Source organism: Amblyraja radiata, chromosome 10, assembly GCF_010909765.2.
Source record: "Amblyraja radiata isolate CabotCenter1 chromosome 10, sAmbRad1.1.pri, whole genome shotgun sequence".
In the NCBI taxonomy this organism is placed as follows: Eukaryota; Metazoa; Chordata; class Chondrichthyes; order Rajiformes; family Rajidae; genus Amblyraja; species Amblyraja radiata.
The window spans coordinates 57,532,447-57,551,209 of NC_045965.1; the positions used below are offsets into that span (position 1 = coordinate 57,532,447).

Here is an 18,763-nt window from a genome sequence, read left to right on the forward strand (position 1 = left end):
CTAGGACCTCTCGTCTTTGACATTTCCACCCTGGGAAAAAAGGTTCTGATTGTCTACCCCACCTATGCTTCTCATGGTCTAATATACTCCTATCACGGCTCCCCTCAACCTCCAGAGAAATCAATCTAAATTCGGTTGAACGCCAACCTCAATTGGACTCTGGTTCTGGACTAGGTATTTCAAGTTGTAGTGGGCTTCTTGATGGATCACCTGGCTGCCCGGTGAGTTTCGCCCGTGTTTTATCCCTTCTCTCTGTCCGCACCACACATGCACATGTGACACAGGCGGAGTCCAGGTTACCTGAAGCTCCAACGTCGTTTCCAACAATGCAGACAATTGGGACCCTCATTATAACCCGGTGGGGAAAGGATAAATAATTGATTAGCTTCAACTGAAATTCGAATCAAGATTAGGTAAATGGGAATGGGATATAAATAGTTAACATTCTCAGCGCAACAGTTAGTATAACCCATTGGCCGCTGTGTAGGTTGGAATATTTCGCGATTTTTAGCACCCTTCCGTTTGTGGGTGCGGAAGATAAGAGTTCCTCTCAGATTCTTAGGAGTTTTTTTGTTGTTGCTAGAACTTGCTTAGTGATAGCGGTCAGCTGGAAGTTTCGCAACGCTACTGTGTCAATGTGCGGAATCTCACCCTGGCTCCATTTCAGGTACAAAGCTATCATCGTGTCCACTGAGTTAGTATTGTGTAACAGAGGAGAATAATAGCGTCACTTATCCCGATTGCTGTCAGTTTGATTTCCCAGTGGATGAAAGAGAGATGTAAGATTAATTTTGAGTGTGGCCGGCGGTGCCTTATCCAATCTGGTGGCAAGGATTTGAATGGGGAGCTTTGTGCTGGCAGCTGGCGGGGGCAACACCTGGTAAACGGGGAGCGCACCTGCGCAGGCGCCGAGCCGACTCGCCCAAGCCTATATCTAACCAATGATGTACAACTCCACAGCGCTCAAATCGAGGACTCTTCTCTCCGGGAATTAAAAAAAAGATTCAATTGCTGCTGAAACTGATTTTGTCCAAGACGAGCGAGTGGGGCTTGCGAGATGCCACGGTCATTCCTGGTGAAGAGCAAGAAGGCGCACAGCTACCACCAACACAGACCCATCGAAGATGACTACAGCAGCAGGCTAGAGCACATATTGAAACGTATCTGCTCAGGTAACCCAACGCACGCACACACACCGCAGTAAAACATGGTCAACCCAACACCCCGAGCCGCTGTCAACATTTCTATCAATTGGCTTTATGTTGTAGGATAATGCATGTTAGAATTTGACAATGGAATACGATTTCAAACAATTATATTTCCTTGAAGTGATTTTACTTTCAAATTATTTACGGCCAAAATATGATGTTTTCAACTGTTTGCCATTTTTTGTTTTTACACATTAGAAATTCGAAAATGGAATACGATTTTAAAACTCCTGTACATTTCCTTATTGATTTTACTTTTTTAAATAATTACGGCAAAAAAAAAAATGCGTAGGGAGGAACTGCAGATGCTGGTTTACACCGAAGATAGACACAGAATGTTGGGGTAACTCAGCGGGTCAGGCGGCTAAAAAGGGAGGACTGACTGTCTTTTCGGGTCGAGACCCTTCTTCAGACTGGGTCTCGATCCGAAACGTCACCTATTCCTTCTCTCCGGAGATGCTGCCTGACCCGCCGAGTTACCCCAGTATTTTGTGTCTGTCTTCGGCTAAAGAAATATGATTTCAACTTGTTTGCAATTTATGCTTAGGATGAGTCGGTCATGTCGGATATTATCTTGAATGCATCAAACTGTTTTTTGTCAATGTGACTTTAAACATAGATTCAATGTTTTCTTTGATCTTTTTAGATGTTTAATAGACGCGTTGATTTATTGATGATTTTGGCTTGTGGTTAAATTAAGCCCTCTATTTCACGGAATGTGTTAATAATTCAGGGGTCAGTTAATTGTCAGCTTCAGTCGTTGTTATTGTTTGTCTTTTCACGGACGTGTAGTCGGCTGTTTAGTTTTGTCAGCTTTAACGTGTCATTTCAGTCAAACTAAAGTAGGGATTTGATACAGTTCCAGACAAAATAAAAGTTCTTCATTGTGAATTGGTACACGTGATAATAACACAAGGCGAGGTTGGGGGGACATGGATTATTCACTCAGGAATCCCAGAGGTAGAGATTTGGTAGAAGCACTGTGACTGTATGTAAAATTGTGAGAGGCATAGCTTTAAGGTGAGTGGGGCAATGTTTGAAGGAGATGTGTGGGGTATTTAGGGGGTGGCGAGCAGCCAGAGTTGGTGGTGGAGACAGGTGCGATAGTGGCGTTTAAAAGGCTTTTAGGCAGACACGCGGAGAAGCAGTGAATGGAGGGATATGGATCATGCGCAAAGATGTGAGATTAGTTTATCTTGGCGTCATGTTCGGCACAGGCATTGTGGACCGAACGGCCTGTTCATGTTCACTTTGCTATGGTCTGTGTTCTAATCAACCAGAACCAATATCAATACCAATCTCCGAAAGACGTGAGCAATCCACATATTTTCAAATATTTCGTTTTCAATTAGATCATTATTAATTTGTACAAATCACTTTAAATAGTAAAGTCACACCGTGGAACTGGTTAATGCCTGAGTCTGGAGATGTATGTATGTATTGTACTCCTATCTTCTGCTGTTAATAGAGGCGACGTTTACAATAGATCAATTAAAAGCTGATGACAGCAAAATGTTTTCACGAACCCTGCGCCGCCAGTTTGATAAGTTCCTCTGGTCCTTCCCTACCTACCTACCCCAAATGTGATCGCAGACAGCAAGGTGCCGGATGATGCTCCCTGCCCGGACTCCAAGGGCGGAGTTTCGCCGAGATCCCAAGCGGCGGAGGCGACCGAGGTACCGGAGTCCCCCGTGAGCAGCAAGGACAGTGACTGCGGCAGAACCACCGACTATGAGAATTTCTGGAGACCTCCTTCTCCCTCGGCATCGCCAGGTACTTGAGCGCAGCGGTTGTCCAGGGGCCGGACGGGGTCGGCATTCTGCACTGACAAATCATTAGGTGGTAGACACAAAATGCTGGAGTAACTCAGCGGGACAGGCAGGCAGTATCTCTGGAGAGAAGGAATGGGTGACGTTTCGGGTCGAGACCCATTAGGAGGTAATCAGAATTACAGAAACGACTGGGTCAGTAGATGGGAAAATATGTCATTTCATAAGTTCATAAGTTCCAGGAGCAGAATTAGGACATCCAGCTCATCAAGTCAACTCCGTCATTCAACTGTGGCTGATCTATCTTTTCCTCTCAACCCTATTCTCCTGCCTTAGCCCCTAATCAAGAAAATATCTATTGGCTTGGCCTCCCATAGTCTTCTGTGGCAATGAATTCCACCCCCTGACTTAACACACCAATAGGCATTTCATCGGCAAATCAGTTCCTAGCACAGCTGCAAATGGGTAGATCAAATTTGTTATTGATATTACTAGTATTAGCGGAATCTTGTATCGAAATATTTTAAGCCACAATATTTTAAGGAAATGCAAATGCTGGAATCTTATGCAAAATACAAAATACAAAGTGCTGGAGTAACTCGGCATCTCTGGAGAACATGGATAGGCGAGGACCCTTCTTCAGACTGATTGCGGAAGGCGAGGGTGGGGGGGGGAGAAAGCTGGTGGGGGTGACTAGGTCTGGCAAGTGATAGGTGTATACAGATGAGGGAGGGGGGGGGGGGTTGAGATTGACACAGTGGAAATATTTTCCTCAACGAGAGATAATGCGCTTTGTGCTGTCCGGTGTTTATTGAACAATTTAGTAACTAGATATAATTAGAATGTTTACAACCCGTTCAAATATCACCAAAACATGTGTTTGTATGCGTGCAATCGTGTGAAATTGGACAGTTTAAACTAAACTGAACTCAATATTGGTTATGATCTCAGTGCCTTTCCATCCCTGTGTTTATTTAGACTCTGAGAAATCCCTCACCCCGTCTGTGGAGGAGAATCATCCGTTCGTGATGCCAGTGAAGCAGTACGCGTGGAATAATTACACAGGTTCCGAGTTAAAGTACCTGGTGCAGAATTATCGCCCCCCAGCTCTTGAACGGAGCTCCGTGGTCGGGCTATACGACGAACGCAGCTCCATGCCCGGGATCTACCCCGGCTCTGCCCAGGGCCTGTACCCCGAGCGCGGCCGTGCCCGCGGGATTTACGGCGACCTGGGGGCGGCGCCCGGCCTGTACCCCGAGCGCGGCCGCAACTTTCACGAGAAAGGGAACGGAGTGAAAACCGAATCAGGCCTCCTGTGCACCCGACTACTTCTCAACAACGGCTCCTATAAGTGCATCAAATGCAGCAAGGTATATATCAAGGACGAGTCACACTCTGCTCCCCTCTCCCATCTGGCAAAAGGTATAGAAGTGTGAAAACGCACACCTCCAGATTCAGGGACAGTTTCTTCCCAGCTGTTATCAGGCAACTGAATCATCCTACCACATTCAGAGAGCAGTCCCGAACTACCTCTTTTTGGCGTCTCGGACTATCCTTGATCGGACTTTGCTGGCTTTACCTTGCACTAAACGTTATTCCCTTATAATGTCGCTATACACTGTAACTTGACCGATTGTAATCATGCATCGTCTTTCTGCTGACTGGTTGGTTGGCACGCACACAACACAAGCTTTTCACTGTACCTCGGTACACGTGACAACAAACTAAACTAAACTCGTGCCCAGCTCACCCCAATCACACCAAATGGTTCTGGTATATTGATTTCTTCCATTTTATCCGTGGTCTCCATTTACCTTCTACTGGTGTCTCACCCAATCCAGGTTGGCTGCCGTGTTGTCCTCCAGAAGGGCACATGGACTGCTGCATGGTTGTGGAGAAATGAGCTTCCCCCTGCCCTCTGTTGCTCAATTCATGTTCACGGGGTCTAGGATCAGAATTGGGCCATTTAGCCCAGAAGTCTACTCCGCCATTCAACCATGGCTGATCTATCTTTCCCTCACAACCCCATTCTCCTGCGTTCACCCCATAACCACCTGACACCCATACTAATCAAGAATTTGTCAACTTCTGCCTTAAACATATCCATTGACTTGACCTCCACAGCCTTCTGTGGCAATGAATTCCAATGATATCACGACTTAGCCCAACCTCAACCTAGTGCTTGTTTCTCGGGCCCAGATGCCAAACTTTCACGGTGAACAGGACATCTATCAACATCCCTGCACCCCAAGGAGAACAAGGAGACCACTTCCACTGATATTCCTTCCTCCAGCTTCACAATTCGCACCTCTGTTATCCGGATCACACACTTTTTTATCTTTTCATCTCTGTTCAATCATGGATGGGAAAGGTTGAGAGGGATATTGGCCAAACGCGGCCAGGTGGGACTAGTGTAGATATGGGCAATGTGGGCCAAAGGGCTTGTTTCCATGCTGTATGCCTATCAGACCACCCCCTCACCTGTATCATCTACCTGTCACTTTCCAGACTTTGTCCCGCCCCACCTCTCTTCCAGCTTTCTCCCACTCCCACCACCACCACAATCTGTCTGAAGAAGGGTCCAGACCCCAAACGTCACCTACCCATGTCCTCAACAGGTGGTGCCTGACCCGCTGAATTACTCCAGCACTTTGTTTTTTTCTTGTTAAAAGTGGTAACACAAACTTAGTTAAGGCGTCCAGCCCCTTACCAATCAAATAAGCCACTCGTAACATAAAACTATTCACATTTCCCTGCAATTACGATCACAATTAAAACACTAAAGACAGAGACAACAAGTTGGAGTAACTCAGCGGGTCAGGCAGCATCTCTGGAGAAAAGGAATAGGTGGCGTTTCGGGTCGAGACCCTTCTTCCGTGATGATTTCTGGACCAGGAGGAACCATAATCTTCGCTAATGAACATGGATTTAATTCTTATCAAGTGTTCTGCATTAATTGTATCCCCGTTGCAAAGGAATTGTTGGTAGCCCTTAAGGCATTGAGTTACATTTCAGATCATGTTAAATTATCATGCCTTTAATAACTCACATTGGTCATGGGAAATTCACCTAAGGAGGTCCCGCCCTGAATCGAAATTGCTCCGGGCTGTTGACACGAACCAAAGTATTTCCCTGTGTGGCCTGGTCAATACATTCATCTATTTATCAGTGGCAACATTGCAGGGATGAAGCATTATGGCCACTTGTAACAAGAGGAAAGGAGCACATGAACCAAAACGCGATTTGCCGCGTGTACAAGCGACGTTTGTGCTTTAAAGATGGGATAAATTGGAATTACATTGGGGCAAAAATCAGATTTAAATGCAACTGGTGTAAAACCGAAGTATGCTGGAAAATCACCAGGCCAGATGCTAACGAAGTGTATATATGAGAGAGAGGGAGAGAGGAGATAAAACAGTTCACACAGCACAAAGTGCTGGTGCAACTCAACATGCCAGGCAGCATCTACAGAGGGAATGGACAGAAGACGTTTCGGGTGGGGACCCTTCCCCAGATTATTTGTATCGTGTTGATTTGTATCTCTTTCTCTGTTCCTCTTCACCTTCTCTCCTGCAACTGCGAAACACGTCTTCACCACCCGCACCACCACCACCGGAGTCCTTCAATCCCTCTCGATCCCACCCCCATCGCAGCCGTTTCCTTTGTTCACCACATCCCATCCCCTTTCTCTGCAGATTGAACTATATTAGATTTGTAACTACCGTCACCTTTGTCTGCCGGTTAGCGTTCTCTCTATTACATAGAGTTCCCAGACACCGTCAGATCCGCTGACAGATTACAATTGGCTATTTATAATTGATATTTCACTGGCTTTGTGTTTGTGGTTTTTAATTTAGTTTGTGATGGTCACGTGTACCGAGGTACTGGGCAACGCCTTTGTTTGCGAGCTATCCAGTCAAAGAAAATACTATACATGAATCAATTCAAGCCGTCCACAGTGCACAGTTAAAGAATAGAGCGTATCACGGCATTTAGCGCAAGATAAAGAGAGATAGGGCCCTATTAAAGATATTAAGAAGGAACTGCAGATGCTGGAAATTCGAAGGTACACAAAAGTGCTGGAGAAACTCAGCGGGTGCAGCAGCATCTATGGAGCGAAGGAAATAGGCAACGTTTCGGGCCGAATCTTCAGGCAGAGTCTGAAGAAGGGTTTCGGCCCGAAACGTTGCCAATTTCCTACGCTCCATAGATGCTGCTGCACCCGCTGAGTTTCTCCAGCACTTTTGTCTACCCCCTATTAAAGATAGTTCGAAGGTCTCCAATGAGGTTGATGGGAGATCAGGACCGCACTCTAGCCGATGAGCGGACGAAATAAGGCTTCCAGCCTTATTGTGTAGGAATGAACTGCAGAACCGAGGATAGGCCCAACATGTTGGAGTAGTTCAGCGGGTGAAGCGCTTTATTTCTTGTTGCATTACGTTGCAAAATATGGATGAGAATCATTAATTCATATCCATTATGTGTCTATGCCATGCTCAATATTGTGGCTTCTCATTCTAATATCAATGATTCCTGCGTGCGACAACACATATATCAATGATTCCAATGGAGACCACACATGCAGTCTCATGCCATAAGGAGAATTGAACTGAATTTCATTTTGACTGTATAGATTCTGATCTCATGAGCGATTTTAATATTGAAAAACGCTCAGCTGGTCGCTTCGCGCCCCCGGAGAGTGGAAGTTGACCAAACGGTTCAAATCAAGATATGATCCACCTTGAGGAAGAGGAAATTGGGAGGTGTAGTGGACCTGAAACATTATCCCAGTCTCATTAAGTCACTCTTCGTCCAAAGAGTTGGAACCGTCTTAGTATTGCAGTTGCGCAAGCATTCATTGCAAATGGCTGCAATTAAAAAAACTAACAGAAGTAGTTCATCTTAAATTAAATAGAAATATACAGGACAGGAACAGGCGCTTTGGCCCACGGTGGCTGTGGCGAAAATGATGGCAATTCACGAATGCGCATGGGGCACTTTGTTTTGATGTATTCAATCGGGTTTAAATGTGTTTTTAAATAAACATTTCACTCTCAGGAAGTGATGGGCAATGCTTTTGCTGGGGTTTCGATTTATATTCAAAATAACACAAGGTGCCGGAGTAACTCAACAGGTCAGGCAGCGTCGTTGGAGAACATGGTTAGGTGACGTTTCGGATCGAGGCCCTTCGATTTAAGATTCAAGATTTAAGAGAGTTTATTGTCATGTGTCCCAGATAGGACAATGAAATTCTTGCTTTGCTTCAGCACAACAGAATATTGTCAGCATAAATAAATACAGAACAGATCAGTGTGTCCATATAGCATTGAATATATATATATACACGCACACATAAATAAGCATATACAGTGCAATAGGTTATTAAAGTTCAGATTTTTGTTTTGAGTTGAGTTTAATAGCCTGATGGCTGTGGGGAAGTAGCTATTCCTGAACCTGGATGTTGCAGATTTCAGGCTCCTGTTTTTAGACAATTGATTCTATTTAAGGTAAAAATAGACACAAAATGCTGGAGTAATAGAGGGAATCGGTCGTGACCATTCTTCGGACTGAGGGTCAGGGGAGGGTAAGAGAGAGAGACTAGAGATATGGAAGGGTACAAGGGTGTTAAAGGATGTCAGCGTTCACACGGCAACAATAGGAGTTTTGGGGCTCCGTGTTCCCGCTTCTCGTCACCTCTCAAGGCCTTCGGTCGGGTTGGAACCCGCGGGAGCACCGGCCGCGGTCGTGATTTCCTTCATACTAATAACGTCCCTGCTTCCCCCCCCGCCAGGTCTTCTCCACTCCTCACGGCCTGGAAGTCCACGTCCGCCGCTCACACAGCGGCACCCGGCCTTTCGCCTGTGATATGTGCGGCAAGACCTTCGGCCACGCGGTCAGCTTGGAGCAACACAAAGCCGTTCATTCGCAGGTACGGCGCAACTATCAGCTTGTGCAGATCAGCGCAATTAAATTATGTTTTCCTTAATACATAGTAAATATTTTGGACGTTTTGGAAATCGGAAAATAGTCAACTCTGGAAAGACTCAGCGGGCCAGGCAGCATCTGTGGGGAGAGACACGCAGAGATCATTTTGCAGGACAGGGACCTTCTTTCACCTGAAATGTTAACCTTTTCTCTTTGTATTGTAAACCCTGTTGAGTTTCATTTTCGGTTGTATTTGCTTAATTAGATTGAATGCCATTACCCACATCCGGTACCATGTATGCCAAGAATTTCGAGCATTCTGCTCGATCGATTAAAGATCAAGTTGTCATTTAATTATGCTAACTTGATTCGCAATTTATTTTGGGGTTTTTTTGTTTAGGAAAGGAGTTTCGATTGCAAGATCTGCGGGAAAACGTTTAAAAGGTCTTCCACGCTGTCCACACACTTGTTGATTCACTCGGACACTAGGCCTTACCCGTGTCAATACTGTGGGAAGAGATTCCACCAGAAATCAGACATGAAAAAACATACCTTCATCCACACAGGTCAGTGAATGCTCGGCGGATGCTAGTGTGACGACTATGTACATCGCTTGTCCTTTGTACAAAAGCTGAAACAAAGTCTGAAGAAGGGTTTCGGCCCGAAACGTTGCCTATTTCCTTCGCTCCATAGATGCTGCTGCACCCGCTGAGTTTCCCCAGCATTTTTGTGTACCACCAAGTTATCATATCACTACACAAATGGCGGGCCCTCGAGATAAATCGATTAAACTCGAACTAAACATTCACCGTCTGTAAAATACGATGGTGATTTTTTTCCACAATGCAAAACGTCGATGTTTTTTAAATATAATATTCGAGTTCTGTTTGGACAGCATGCAAGACACTGGTTTTCACTGTACTTTGGCACACGTGACAATAATATACCTAAACCAATAATAAATCAATAGGTACAATTAATAGATACTAAATCCTGGTTATGCAGGGATCGAGCAGATATGGATCATGTGCAAGCCAATGAGGTTAATTTAGCTTGCCGTTATGTTCGGCACAGATATTGTGGGCCGAATGGCCTGTCATGTGCTGTATTTTGCTATGTATTATGTTCTACATACTTACAAGGGCAGTAAGTTATGACCGAAATGAAACACAACACCTCAGAGAGGATAGCTTTTCATTCTGCACCAGGATCACAGGGCACTGGAGATACAAGGACAAAAAGATTAAAAGCACCACCAGATCACCTAATCTCACGGGCAGTAGGTGAGGTAACGGAGACACAAAAGACTGTAGATGCAGGAATCGAGAGCAAAAACTAAACAAAATATTGGAAGAACTCAATCAGTCAACTCCTTCAATCCTGATTCAAAACGTCCTCCGTTCATTTCTCGTCACCAAATGCCGAAAGACATTTAGACAGGTGTATGGATCGGAAATGTTTCGAGGGATATGAACCAAACGCAGGCAGATGGGACTAGTGTTGATGGGGCATGTTGGTCGGCTTGGGCAAGTAGGGCGGAACGGCCTGTTTCCACGCTGTATAACTCTAAGATTTCCTCCCGCATTGTCTTTAATTTTTTTGCAGTAAATTAGATAATGGTCGATGAGCAGCAATCTAGGTGTTGAAACCTTCAGTTAAACCTTCACCTTTCCCCTACCGTTGCGAGTAACTCGTGTTTCCTGATGTCTTTTCTCATTATGATTCACAAAAGCCCAGTTTCCCGGCTGGGGTTTGTATGCATTTCATGCTTCATAGTTTGCACTGCAACTCAATGCCTGCACAATAATGAATCTCTTCCTGAACAATATCCGACGAAAGAAACGGCTTTTGGCAATGATTTGATGAACGGCATCTGTTTAATAATTGAATCGTGGCAATCCAATCAGTGGTGGTTTAATATGATCCGCCCGCTGTTTATTGAGAGCGGCTGTGTAAGATGACAGTGACTTGCCTGATATGACTAGCCCAGTCTTGATTTAGAGACCAACGCAAACGACAGGTGAATCACACTTTACTGTGAGGGAAGTCAGCTCGATGCTCATATGCCCTGCCATGTACAAGCTGTGACAATAGAAGGGATAGAGATCAAGGAGACGATCTTATTTCACATGGTTGTCAGGACTCTTTAGTCATTGTAGAGGGTCAAAGGTAGACATTGGCGTTTAACATAGAAACATAGAAAATAGGTGCAGTAGTAGGCCATTCGGCCCTTCGAGCCTGCACCGCCATTCAATATGATCATGGCTGATCATCCACCTCAGTATCCTGTACCTGCCTTCTCTCAATACCCCCTGATCCCTTTAGCCACAAGGGCCACATCTAACTCCCTCTTAAATATAGCCAATGAACTGGCCTCACTACCTTCTGTGGCAGAGGATTCCAGAGATTCACCACTCTCTGTGTAAAAAATGTTTTTCTCATCTCAGTCCTAAAAGATTTCCCCTTTATCCTTAAACTGTGACCCCTTGTTCTGGACTTCCCCAACATCGGGAACAATCTTCCTGCTTCTAGCCTGTCCAACCCCTTAAGAATTTTGTAAGTTTCTATAAGATCCGCCCTTTAAGATGGTGTTCATCGGTTATAAACAGGCTGCCAATACTCACGCACAGTATTAAAATCAGCATAGAGGCAAAAAAGCTGGAGTAACTCAACGGGACAGGCAGCATCTTTGGAGAAGGAATGGATGACGTTTCGGGTCGAGGCCCTTCTTTTAACCAGTCTGAAGAAGGGTCTCGACCCGAAACGTCACCTATTCCTTCTTTCCACAGATGCTACCTGCCCCGCTGAGTTACTCCAGCTTTTTGTGTCTATCTTCGGGTTAAACCCGCATCTGCAGTTCCTTCTTTAACACGTTAAAATCAGCATTGTCTGTAAAATCAGAGGAAATGTCCAAACACCTTTCTGAATGTTGAGTGTTCATTGTGAATTTCCATTTTCGTTTTCATTTGTGTTCTTATTTCGGGTATCTTTCCAAGTAGTTGTATTTCAGCAAACTCAGGGGGCGTTGATGCAATTCGATGCACCTTGGTTATCTGACACATTCTAGTCTAATAAAAGCTATCGCTTTGTCAGGAGGAAACAGCGCAGACCAATAATGGGCGGCTCTCGTGTTTCAAAGTCAACATTCTCATCTTATCACCTGACATTTAATGCGGGGGAAACGACAAAGCAGCTAAAATCAGGGCTAACATATTTTTAGACTGTGCATACACGTGTGTGGGTATCAAAACGAATTGATATGTTGGAGTGTGTCTCATGGTTCTGGGCGTTGTGCAGCTTATTTATTGCAGCGACGCGTGTAGAAACACCATCGCTTCGCTCTGTCTCTGCACTGTGCTCTCCAGAGGTGAGAATGTCACTGTGCTCATCTCGACTAAAAATAAACACTGAGCACAGCATTTAAGGCAGATCGAGGCCGATGGTTACATTGACACATCACGCCTCGATTTTACAGCCCCCGTCTCTGCATTTCCTGATTTAGCTGCATCACATCTCTGATAGAAACCCTTATCTAACACACTCCAACTGACCAGGGGAAGGAATTACGTGGCGGCCACGCTATTATTACAGTAGGCAACAGACAATAGGTGCAGGAGTAGGCCATTCGGCCCTTCGAGCCAGCACCGCCATTCAATGTGATCATGGCTGATCATCCCCAATCACAAGGACTCAAGGAACAGGCCAGGGGGTGGTATTGAGGTAAAGGGTCGAACGCTGACCCGGGGCCGAATGGCGTGCTCCTGCCCTGTTTTATATCAGTAATATTAAACGACTTCAATGAAAACGTTTAGAGAAAAACCCTTTCGCATTCTTTGTAGAAACAAAGAACTGCAAATGATGGTTTATACCAAAGATAGACACAAAATGCAGGAGTAACTCAGCGATTCAGACGGTATCCCGAGAGGACAAGAATAGGCGACGTTTCGGGTCGGGACCCTTCTTCAGACACTTGCATTCTTTCTCATTTCGATTCAGTATTTCGATACCTTGTCTGCTATTTTGGGGGTTTGATATCCAACAGTTTTTATACAGTAAATTACAGATATTTTCAGATTGCGGACCGTAAAATCCACGGCGTGGGTAAAACACTAGAACTAAGAAGGTACACAAAAATGCTGGAGAAACTCAGCGGGTGCAGCAGCATCTATGGAGCGAAGGTCCTTCGCTTTCCTTCGCTCCATAGATGCTGCTGCACCCGCTGAGTTTCTCCAGCATTTTTGTGTACCTTCGATTTTCCAACATCTGCAGTTCCTTCTTAAACACTAGAACTAACGAGACCGGCGACAACGGACCTCAAATCACAAATAAACCGTTCCAGAGGCAGCTATTTTTGATTTACTTACGCACGGATTGTTTTCCGCGATAGTTTAGTTTATTGCCACGTGTACCGAGGTACAGTGAACAGCCTTTCTGTTGCATGCTACCCAGTCAACGGAAAGACTGTACACAATTACAATCGAGCCATTCACACAGATGCAGGATAAAAGAGAATGACGTTTAATATATATGGTTATAATCCAAATATGATTGCCAATGAATTATACAAAATATGTGCATTGTATTTATGATATAAGTGCGATCGCGATCCGTCTAGTCTGGATCAAACAATCAATGAATATTTCTACGCCAGAGATAGATATATTCTTGATTAGTACGGGTGTGAGGGGATTATGGGGAGAAGGCGGGAAAATTGGGTTTGGAGGGAAAAATCAGCCATGATTGATTGGCGGAGTAGACTTGATGGGCCGAATGGCCTGATTCTGCTCCTATCACTTATGACTTCATGAAACAAATAGAACAGGAGAAAGAGGATTGTCGTCCTTGCAAACCAGCCACACACTTGCTACAATCGGACAGACTCGTTCCCACATCCAAAATACCCGCTTTAAAATTAGTCCTATTATGAAGACAATTATATTTCACTCTGCAGATTACAGTTTTCCAGCATTTTTGTCTACCCTCGATTTTTCCAGCATCTGCAATAGTTTGTACTCAGGTCATCTAATTCTCCGACAAATGAAAAGTAAAACAGTTTGCCAGTCTTTGTGTAGAAATAGGAATTCTTCCAAAAGCTTTGCAAAGGGACAGAGTTGCCCTTATAGGATGGCGTAGACTTGATGGGCCGAATGGCCTAATTCTGCTCCTATCACCTTATGAACAACGTGACTCCCGCAGCAATGAATAGGAAGGAACTGCAGATGCTGGTTTAAACCGAAGGTAGACACAAAAAGCTGGAGTTATTCAGCGGGACTGGCAGCATCTCTGGAGAAATGGAATGGGTGACGTTTCGGGTCGAGACCCTTCTTCAGACTGGTTGGGGATAAGGGAAACGAGAGATATAGACGATGATGTAGGGAGATAAAGAGCAATTAATACAATATATGCAAAACAAGTACCGATGATAAAGGAAACACAACATGCCATTGTTAGTTCTTTGTTCAAAAGGGAACTGCAGATGCTGGAATATCGAAGGTACACAAAATTGCTGGGGAAACTCAGCGGGTGCAGCAGCATCTATGGAGCGAAGGAAATAGGCGACGTTTCGGGCCGAAACCCTTCTTCAGACCTGTCTGAACCTGTCTGAAGAAGGGTTTCGGCCCGAAACGTCGCCTATTTCCTTCGCTCCATAGATGCTGCTGCACCCGCTGAGTTTCCCCAGCAATTTTGTGTACCATTGTTAGTTCTTTGTTGGGTGAAAACGAAAAGCTAATTCGACTTGTGTGAGGGAGGGAGAGAGAGAGGGAGAGGGGGAGAAGGGAGAGGGGAGAGGGGGAGAGGGGGAGAGGGGGAGAGGGGGAGAGGGGGAGAGGGGGGGGGGGGGGGGGGGATGCCGGGGCTACCTGTCCCGCTGAGTTACTCTAGCTTTTTGCGTCTATCCCGCAGTAATGATTTTCTTGCTGTTATGATGCAGGTGAAAAGCCTCACAAGTGCCAGGTGTGCGGCAAGGCCTTCAGCCAGAGCTCCAACCTCATCACTCACAGCCGCAAGCACACGGGCTACAAGCCGTTCGGCTGCGACCTGTGCGGCAAGGGCTTCCAGCGGAAAGTGGATCTCCGAAGACATCGTGAGACACAGCACGACATCAAATAGGCGGCGACAGATCTCGACACCCGCGCTGCAAAGGGGCTCACGTATGAATTACTGTCCGACCGCACGTGTAACCCCCCCTCTACCTGTGTTTATGATCAAAGCGTTTGTGTGACCCGTGGCCCGAGTGTGGCCTTGACTCTAATACCGGACGCCTGCTCGTTTTATTGCAGTGTACGTGTTTGCATTCGCGTGCGAACTTTTTTAACTCATTGTAAATACGTGTCTGATGGTTGCAATATTGTTGAAATCTACGTTTTAAACTATTTGAGAGATGTTCTATTTATATACAGTGCATGTCCGCCCCTGGTTACGAACCGCCGACCTATGTACGGCCCAGTGTACGAGAGACCGGCGGCTTGGATTTGCCTTTTGTTACCGGGCTGCGGGAATCTTCAGCCGTGTGTGGACTCAGTTCGCGCCGGGATCTGAATTGGTTGAGTTTAACGTTCCGGTTGAAATGCTCGTTTACGTTAGTGGCCTATGCTTTTTTGTTAAATATATTACCGAGCGGCCGCAACACGTCCCACCTGTGAACTGTTCGGGTTACAGGCAGCTCTCAGGAACGGAAGCCCGTCGCACCCTGGGGCAAATCTGCAAAGCCAATAGTCTGATTAGATTTATTGATTCACGCATGCATTCCAACATGGATTGTCGCGATGTGTACATAAGTATCTAAGTTCTATCCAGAGATGCTGCATGTCCCGCCGAGTTACTCCAGCATTTTGTGTCTATCTACATAAGTATTTGATGTCTATATATATGAAAAAGGAAAAACAGTAGCCAAAGACATGTGCTAGCCTCCGTAAATATTTCTAAATCCAGTTACAACCTAGCAAGTGAAACACGTTTTGATCGTGTGTATGTGGCGACACGTTACAAAACAGGCAAGATTTCCATCAGGTGCTGGGTAATGATGACAATAAACCCCGTAACTTCCAGCGGGCAATCTGTGTAGTATTATTGTCTTACTCATTATTGTCTTACTGCTAGTCCAGATTAAACCATCGGACCCAGTCTCTCTACCTACCACCGACATCAGGAGGAGTTGCTGGAACAGACAATATCTCTACCGTTAATCTAAAACTTGGCAGCAAAGATCATTTTCTCTCAAATTTCCATGTGTGGTAAGATGACATGTGCCACGGACCCTCAGAGGAATGGTGATTATGACCATCTCCAAGAATCTACTTGCAGTAACTCCTTGCATCTTGCCAGGGAAAGTATGACCGGGTTATCCTACCTTCCCAGAGGCTGAACTGCAATTCCTCCACCTAAAACGTGGATGCCATCCACATAGAGGTACAATCAACGTGAGCTTCACCAGGCAGCAACTCCACGAACAATGCAAGGAGCAATGCCAAACCTGGCCCTTCCTGATTTATCAACATTTTTTGACGCCATCGATCAATAGAGAACGTGGAGCAGTCGCTTCAAATTTGCTGCAATGTGATGGCATGCAAGCCAAGATTTCCCCCCAACAAGTCCACAGCAGACCCCATCTCAGTGCAGAACTATGGCCGGCAAGGATGTATGTCCCACCACTCGAACACTTCTCTCAACCTTCCTGTCTGAAATGGTGCACTTCACCTGCAACAAGCTTCCAATGGAACCAATCCACCGGGCAAATGGGTTAATGTCCAACCCAAGGTGGCCACAACCAAAATGACTTCAACTTCAGTAATGGTGTGATCCAGGCGTGCGAGAATTGCGTTTGCACATATTTGGGGAAACAAGTCCCAAGTCTTCATCAACTTCTCCACAGGAGATGACAGAACAATGGAACCTATACATAGTCTCCACACACCAAACGCCCTCGCTCTACCAACCTGCACACACCAAGCCCACGATGAGACCCTGGCTGACACTGATGATGAAGTTCACCATTGCCTTCAGTGTGCCCATGCAGACTTTGGACATCTGAAGAAGGTAGTCCTTGAAGGCCAAGATCTCAAATCCTAACCCGAAAGCCCTTGGTCTACAGGGGAGGCGCGATGCCCACCATCTTGTACATTTCTGATGGATGGGTTACCTTTGGTACCGGAGAGACATCCCCAACGCTACCTCCTCAAAATTCTCCAAATCCACCGGCAGAATAAATGGGTGAAATTAGTTCACTTTCCCCGGTCAATGATCCCAACACCGAAGCTCCAATTACCCTCAATCGTGCTCTGGTGGGCAGTCTGCATTTGTATACCCAACACTATGCTCCTGGATCACTGCGTATTGCAAGTGTTCACACTGCAAGAGATTGTTAGGTGGACTGAGAGAACAATTCAAGGATATCCTTAAAGCTTCCTTCAAACAAAAAACAATGCCGTATCTTCATGCAGTAGCCAGGTATCCCAGGCTCACGACTGCTCAAAATGCTGAAGAATGGTGGCCATAGCGAATCTCACGTCTATTTATCGGGAGAGCACAAGTGCCCAATTCAAATGGTGGAAAGGGAGGGAGCGCCTCTCTAACTAACCCACTTGTGGCAGAGTCTATAGATCCGGGCATTGACCCCTTCGCCTATGTTAGAACCCACAACTTGGAATGGGAGCATCTCATCAATGGACCCAAAGGGACGGTCAGTGAAGCAGTAGGGTCTGTAAAGAAGAACATCCCCAGCCGTTATCGCAAGAGTGTGAACGTGTGGGACACATGGCATTGTAATAAATTACACCTATAACTGAAGTCACCCTGACATGCTGAGCTCTGGTGGTTCAGAGGATAACGAAAGTTGCATAAGGAAGATGTATTTTGATAGTTACATTTCCGTGACTACTTCTGAACTGTAATCCTTTGTTTTCAAATGAAACGACGAAGTCACTAAATGTTTCAGTAAATTAGTAACCTATTCCTGCAAGAATATATATTTTGGCATCAAGTATCCTGCAGTATTCGAGGTTTGCTCGCTGTTCCATCAGTCCAAGTTGGGGGTTTATTTTCACAGCCAGAAGCCGGAGTTCACAGTTTATCCCCCAAACACTCTTTCAAACTGGTAAAATAAATGAAATGTCTCCTGAAAACGGCGTACTAAACTTGGTCTCATTTTGGGACTGTAAACGGCAGGATGCCGAAAATAGTAGTTAATGATTATTTGAAAAGCATTAGAATTTGTGTAAAGATGAAGTTAACGTTATGGCTGTTCTGTGTCTGGCTACTAAATCAACAGACGTAATACGTAAATATGTTCATTTTCTGTTAAAATGTGTCGGGCGTGGCATTATAATGTATTATACTTTATTTATTCATTACGCCAAGGTCTAAAATAAATGGAGGAATGTATTTAATGTGTTGCCGTTGTTTGTCTGTGAACCCACGCCGCATTCAAAGACCAACTTTCCGAATAAAAAAACATACAACCCAGGAATTGAGAGGTGAGAAACTTTGGGAATATTCAGAAGCTTTTGCCTCGGTAAATTAGAAACATTACTTTGCAACCGGAGGAAGAGTGCGATATTGAATCACCACAAGAAATTAATGATTGAATCACCACAAGAAATTATTACAATGATAATGTAATTTCAATGACATCACTTCAGTACAACCTTCAAGGCCTTATACGAGATGAATAGATAGGGTACAGAGTCTCTTGCCCGAGCACAGAGTCTCTTGCCCGAGTAGGAGAATCGCGAACCAGATGACACGGGTTTAAGGTGAAGGGATAAAGATTTCATAGGAACCTGAGTGGGAACATTTTCACACAAAGGGTGGTGGGTGCATGGAATGAGCTGCCGGATGAGGTAATTAAGGCAGAGACTATTG

At 45.2% G+C, this 18,763-nt stretch overlaps 1 protein-coding gene and 1 long non-coding RNA gene across 2 annotated transcripts; one reads left to right on the forward strand and one right to left on the reverse strand.

Moving 5' to 3' along the window:
* Positions 1-685: 685 nt before the first annotated feature.
* On the forward strand, positions 686-17,367 carry gfi1 (growth factor independent 1 transcriptional repressor). The gene is made up of 6 exons (XM_033028954.1): positions 686-1,172; positions 2,802-2,981; positions 3,956-4,347; positions 8,769-8,906; positions 9,303-9,468; positions 14,835-17,367. Exons 1-6 carry the CDS (start codon positions 1,058-1,060, stop codon positions 15,011-15,013), a joined length of 1,170 nt encoding a protein of 389 aa, XP_032884845.1. The 5' UTR covers positions 686-1,057; the 3' UTR covers positions 15,014-17,367.
* Positions 3,326-11,323, reverse strand: LOC116977995. The gene is made up of 3 exons (XR_004413348.1): positions 11,285-11,323; positions 5,094-5,102; positions 3,326-3,345 (listed from the first exon to the last, which is right to left on the reverse strand). It is a non-coding gene; the product is annotated as an uncharacterized LOC116977995 (long non-coding RNA).
* Positions 17,368-18,763: the final 1,396 nt, after the last annotated feature.